Below are 6,756 nucleotides of genomic sequence, written 5' to 3'. Positions count from 1 at the left end.
GGGGGGGGGGACCACCACCCCGGTCTTCCAATCCAAGGGAACTGCCCCTGATGTTCACACGATATTGTTAGTCTGTCAACCAACACAACCCCACAACATCTAGAGCATTAAGGAACTCCAGGTGAATCTCATCCACCCCAGCCGCCCTGCCACCGAGGAGCTTTTTAACCACCTCAGTGACCTCAGCACCAGAGATTGGAGGGTCCAACCCAGGGTCCTCAGGCTCTGCTTCCTCATGGGAAGACGTGTCGGTAGGATTGAAGAGGTCTTCGAAGTATTCCGCCCACCGACCCACAACGTCCGGAGTTGAGGTCAGCAGTGCACCATCCCCACCATAAATAGTGTTGGTGGTGAACTGCTTTCTCCCCCGAGATGCCGGACGGTGGACCAGAATTGCCTTGAAACCATACAGAAGTCTTTTTCCATGGTCTCGCCGAACTCCTCCCACACCCGAGTTTTTGCCTCATTGACCACCCGAGCAGTAATCTGCTTGGACTACCAATACCTATCGGCTGCTTCCGGAGTCCCACAGGCCAAAAAGACCCGATAGGTCTCCTTCTTCAGCTTGACAGCATCCCTCACCGCCAATGTCCACCAGCGGGTTTGAGGGTTGCCGCCACGACAGGCACCAACAAGCTTACAGCCACAGCTCAGGTAAGCCGCCTCGACAATGGAGGTACGGAACATAGCTCACTCATTCTCAATGTCCCCCACCTCCCCCGGAACGTGTTTGAAGTTCCCCTGGAGGTGTGAGTTGAAGCTCCGTCTGACGGGAGACTCTGACAGATGTTCCCAGCAGACCCTCACTATACGTTTGGRTCTGCCAGGTCTGACTGGCATCCTCCCCCCACCAACGGAGCCAACTCACCACCAGGTAGTGGTCAGTTGACAGCTCYGCCCCTCTCTTCACCTGAGTGTTCAAAACATGTGGCCGCAGATCAGATGAAATGGCAACAAAGTCGATCATCGAGCTGCGGCCTAGGGTGTCCTGGTGCCAAGAGCACATATGGACACCCTTATGTTTGAACATGGTGCTCGTTATGGACAATCCATGACGAGCACAGAAGTCCAATAACAAAACACTGCTCGGGTTCAGATTGGGGTGGGGGGCGTTCCTCTCAACCACGCCTCTCCTGGTCTCACTGTCATTACCCACGTGAGCGTTAAAGTCCCCCAGCAGAACGAGGGAGTCACCGTTAGGAGCGCTCTCCAACACCCACGCCAAGGACTCCAAAAGGTGTGGGTAATCTGAACTGTTGATAGGCGCATAGGCACAAACAACAGTCAGGACCCGTCCCCCCACCCGTAGACGGAGGGAGGCTACCCTCTCGTTCACTGCGGTAAACTCCAACATACAGGCGCTGAGATGGGGGGCAATAAGTATGCCCACTCCTGCTCGGTGCCTCTCAGCATGGGCATCTCCAGAGTGGAAGAGTGTCCAACCCCTCTCGAGGAGACTGGTTCCAGAGCCAGAGCGGTGCGTTGAGGTGAGTCCAACTATATCTAGTCGGAACCTCTCAACTTCACACACCAGCTCAGGCTCCTTCCCCACCAGAGAGGTGACATTCCACATCCCTCAAGCCAGCTTCTGTAGCTAAGGATCGGACTGCCAAGGTCCTCGCCTTCGACCGCTACCCAGCACACATTGACCCGACCCCTAAGGCCCCTCCCACCGATGATGAGCCCATGAAAAGGAGGACCCATGTCTCCTCTTCGGGCTGTGCCTGACCAGGCTCCATGGGCGAAAGCCTGGCCACCAGGCGCTCGCCAACGTGCCCCACCTCCAGGCCTGGCTCCAGAAAGGGGCCCCGGTGACCCGCGTCCTGGCAAAGGGAACACTGAATCCATCCATTGTATTCATCATAGGGGTCTTTGGGTCTTATTGATCAAATATGAAATATAAATTAATGGTTTTATTTTGATTTTGATTTTGTTTGCCCAGTTTATCTGCATTATTAATCATATGGTCTTTAATGTTCGAATAGTGGCAAGAATGTTCATGAGTTGTAATTTAGAAATATGTCATAACGATATGATTATTCACTGGTCAAAGCTTAATGTGATGCAATTCCTAAAGCTCGACAATGAATGGGGGATTTTGACTTTATATGATGTATATGATATTCAAACAGGACCTCTTAGCCCCGGGGCCTACCAGCAGGTTAAGTAGACCCTGATCACATGTGCAATTCAATGATATTCATATAAACCTTTGAGATGGGTCCAGACGACTCATTGTTTGCTCTAAATCTGGACCAGAGTCCAAATTTTAGAAGTTGCAACAAAAAGTCAGGAGGGTTCTGATTATCTGTGGTCAGTATGTTTACCCAGATGTCCTTCAACACAAACACATGCTATCACACCTCCTCCAGATCTTTCTGAAGTAGAATTCTGTCCCCCAAAAGGTCAGCAGACATCAAAACCTAATTTTTGGGTCATTATACAAGTACAAACTGCCCCAAATAACAGCAAAAAGACCATCTTGTAAAAGCCGTTTTAATAACATCTTTAATGACGTAAGAAGATATTCTAAGACAAATGTCAAAATATTTAGGGCAGCTTAGTTAAATGATGTTCTTTGTATTGACTAATTGCTCTGAAATGCTGTGACTGAGTTAGAGTTTACTGTGGTTACAGAACACAACAGATAGTTCTACCTCTCTGCGCCTGCAGCAGGCCATGACACTTGGTTCTCTGAGCACTCTCAGACACCACACAGAGTTTTCTCTCTCTCACCATCTGTTTCTGTGCTTTCTCAGTCATGAGCAGCGTGTTCATCGTCGCTGGTCTACTGGTGCTGATCGTAGCAGGGATCTGCTGGCTCAGGTAAGACACCACCTCTGCATGACTAAATGAAGCTCCCACTGGTGTTTTTTMATTTCTATGGAAAACACAGAGGCATGAAAACTAAATTAACTTTCATTTCAGAGTTTTAGACTGAGATGGTTTTATATATACAAAGGAAAAGAGTTGCAACTGATTTGGTCAAACATTTTAAATGACAAAATACATGATTATATTCCTTAAAGGGCCTGTGACGTGCATATTCTTCAAATACAAAAAGTCAAAGAAAACATCTTTACATTTAAGAAAGTTGGAATAATACACACGATTTAACCCATTTTGTCCCATAACTCATAACTATTTTCTTTTGAACTTGGCTCAGCCAAAGTGAAACAGGAAGTGACATCAAAGGGGAACTCTTTAACAAAGAAAACTCTCTGGTCTTTGTTTATTGAAACAATATTATTTGAACTCTGACTCTTCTTCTCTCTTTGATAGTGACTCAAAATAATCTTAACATCAGATTATTCCCTACAATCTGGCTGTTGTAACAACGCTCTGTTTACATGCAGATATTCCACTTTGACATCACTTCCTGTTACTTTACAGGCAAATATCTCAACAACCGTTCCTCTCAGCGACATTAAATATCTTTTGCAAGATTTTATCAATGTCCTCTTTCTAAAAATGCATTCATATATATTACAAAAATTTGACATCACAGGCACTTTAAAGATGCTTTGAGAATGTGTTAGGAACCACTCTCAGCTACTGCCACAACAAATATTAGCTCAATATGTGTACAATTGACAGAATTCAGTCCTGTGTGTTTCTACCAGCAGAGCAGCAGAGGATGCACAGATGTAGACTAACAAGCCACATTAAAACAACTCAGACTATATTAAAAATACACAATCAGCCTCTTTTCTCTGGTTTTATTTTTTTTCCTGAACTTCTATGTTTTTAGCATTTTTTGTGTTTGCAGTTGAGTATTTAAAGTCTCACTAGATCTTGTCACTTTCAGAAGCACTACTTGTTTTTTTTATGAATATATTAATACATTTTATTTTTGTTTATTTTTTCAGATTGCAGAGAGGCGTTCGTTTAACCCAGAAGGTGGACTATCCTGCATACGGAGTGATAAAAGCTCAAGTTTTTTCCAATTTTGTAAGTAGAACTTTTTTGTAGAGACACAAAGAAGAAAGAGAGTTTGAGTGAATTCATGGAAACATCCTGAAAGTATCTGATAAATGACTTCTGCACTGACTTACATCTAAACAACATAAAGGTTGTTTTAGCTGAGGCACAAGGCTGCAGCCTACAATCCAGACTGTCGGTTCTGCTTTAGCTTCTTTTCAACCGCTGACAAATAAATTCTCTTTCCCTAAAGAAGTTTTGTTTAGATTCCATCCAGTGGCGGCTAGTGCATTTTTCACCAGGGGGGCTACAACTCCAAAGTAGACATATTTCAAAAAGCAAACAAATGCGTACTAAGTTGTAGTGCTGGGCGGTATACCGTTTTGTACCGAATACCGGTTTTTATTTTTGTTATAATATGAATTTTTTGGATACCGGACATTCCGGTTTGAATAGCGGAACGTTTCGTCGCGGCTGCCAGTGAACTGTTGTTTTCCGGGGGACATTTTTCCTTGCTGCACCGCTATGAGCGTTAGCATGCTAATGTTTGGAGCAGCTAGTTGCAGCCGCGGGTGGCGATTCCGCTGCTTATATTGACTGACGTTTAAAAAAACATCCCGTTTTCGCCGTCGCTGAATGTAGTAAACACCTCTTCAGTGACGTGCACAGTTAGATTTAACGCGGTTAGTTAATATGGAGACGTTATGCTGATGGAGACTTAACGTGGTTTTATTGTGAAAAGCCTGCAGGAAGTAGTTCGTAGTGGAGTTGGACTTGACTGGTGTGCAAGGTGAGTCGTGAGCAAGGTGAGCAGCAGGAGGAGAGGAGAGCCGAAAAAGTTCAAAACTTATTTCTAGCGGCAGAACAGGTTAAAAGATGGCTATTTTATGTTATTTATTGTTTTTAAATCATCCTACAGGCTCTGACATGTTAGATAAATTTGAAAATCAGGTTTTGAAAAAATCTCTAAGACTTGAAAAGATCCGTGAGATTACTCTATACGTCCATATATCTGCAAAATGACGTTAAATCCTTATAACTTACAGACAATCCGTACAAGTTGACATGTATGAGCAGGGTTTGTACATTTTATTATCAGCTGAGCTGTGATGAAAAGARAAATACCGTCAAATACCGTGAAACCGGTGAAAATGTTGAAAATACCGTGATATAAAATTTTGATCATATCGCCCAGCCCTACTAAGTTGTATCACGCCAGGTTATTTATTTAACTATGAAAACAATAAAAACAGTATCAACAACATTATAATGTCATTTACTGTATTATGATTAAAGTCCGGGATGTTTTTGACCAGGTTTTTCTCTATAGAGAGCATGGCCAGTGCATTGAGACGATCCTGTGACATGGTGTCCCTGAGGAAAGTCTTGATTCTTTTCAGGGTTGAGAAACACCTCTCTGACTCAGCTGTGGTCATGGGAGTTGTGATCAGAATYTTCAGCAGAGTCACAATCTCTGAAAAGGTGCCCTGCACATTGTTGTCCATGAAAAGCTGGTACAGAGCCACAGAACCACTGCAGCTCCTGAAGTCATCCATGCTGTAGATGAGACTCGGTTCAGTCTTCAGCTTGGCCTTGTTCAGCATGGGGWAGGCCTCTACGGTGGTCTTCAGTGCCTCTTCAGGGAACTGGTTGTGGTTCTGCAGGAACCCGTCTACCTGCAGCAGTTTCACACTGATGAGATGCTTTGTGAATGCAAATCTGATTTGCATGAGCCAAGATAGTGTAACAAACCTAAATAAATCAATATACAAGTTTAGTTCGATTTGGAGTGAACTTAAGTATTTAAGTGAACTTTCTAATATACATTTAAAATATATCAAACAACTAATGTTATGAATATGAGTTAATAGCAACAATAGTTTCACCTCTGTAAAAGGTAATCTTATTACATATTATATAATTGATAATATTATTATATCATTCAAATTAGTCAAATTTTATCATTCACATTAGTCAAAACAAAAGTTACCAGGTTTCTGTCAAAAAATATTAGAGATTAGAGAGACCTTTATTGTAATCGTACTTGAGAGCACAATGAAATTACAGTTCAGAACACCCATTTAGAAGACGACAGAACAAACATGGGAGAACAGGTGCTCTGGGTCAAGCTGTCACCGACCCTACACAGAGCAGGATCATCTTCATGAAGACATCATGAGGAGGCGCAACCCTTAACAGAAAAACTAAAAAACACACAAGGGAAGGTGAGGGAGGAAAAAATCATATTATATCAACACTGTGACACACTATGGTGTTTATGGAAAAAACCTCTGCATAGAGCAGATTTATTAGCCAGAGGAGTAAGTGAGTTTAGGGGGCCCAAAGAAACCAGTCCCCAAAACCAGCGCAGCCATTGTTCAGAATATTGGTGTTCATTCTGTGTGGCCTTGCAGACCGAGTCCAGCTCACTCAAGGCAAATGTCAGAGTGCTGAATAGTATACGGCCATCCATCAAATTTGTCAGGCAGCCAGGAGATGAAAAGCCACCAACGCTGTTTTGTAGGACATCAGGAGACCACCGACCCAATCTGTAGAATCCAATGATCGGAGTCCAGATATATGTATAACCAGAACAGAGAAAACAGAGGTCCCACCTTTGACATGTCCTCCCATGGAAGAAGAAAAAAACTTTGATCCAAAAGTTTTATTGAGAGACCAGCTAACCAAATCCAAAAAAATAACCATGATTTCTGGTTTCGAATGAAAAATGTTGAGAAGTCTCCAAGCAGCGAAGCAGGGAAAGATGAGGAAGGGCAGGAGAGGAGGAAGAAGCTTCTTACTCCTTCGAGAGCGGAATAAAATACATATATATAT

At 43.4% G+C, this 6,756-nt stretch overlaps 1 protein-coding gene across 1 annotated transcript in view; it reads left to right on the top strand.

Moving 5' to 3' along the window:
* The window catches only part of npdc1b (neural proliferation, differentiation and control, 1b), a gene marked incomplete in the record, with an annotated part of 44,314 nt that overhangs the window by 26,906 nt on the left and 10,652 nt on the right, over positions 1-6,756 (top strand). The window contains 2 exon segments of the mRNA XM_014023996.1: positions 2,760-2,826; positions 3,870-3,951. Coding sequence (XP_013879450.1) covers positions 2,760-2,826; positions 3,870-3,951 — 149 coding nt within the window.

The sequence above is a fragment of the Austrofundulus limnaeus genome, unplaced genomic scaffold, assembly GCF_001266775.1.
Source record: "Austrofundulus limnaeus strain Quisiro unplaced genomic scaffold, Austrofundulus_limnaeus-1.0 Scaffold402, whole genome shotgun sequence".
Lineage (NCBI taxonomy): Eukaryota > Metazoa > Chordata > Actinopteri > Cyprinodontiformes > Rivulidae > Austrofundulus > Austrofundulus limnaeus.
Note: the sequence above shows the minus strand (reverse complement) of the source record. Positions and strands in the feature narration are given on the sequence as shown.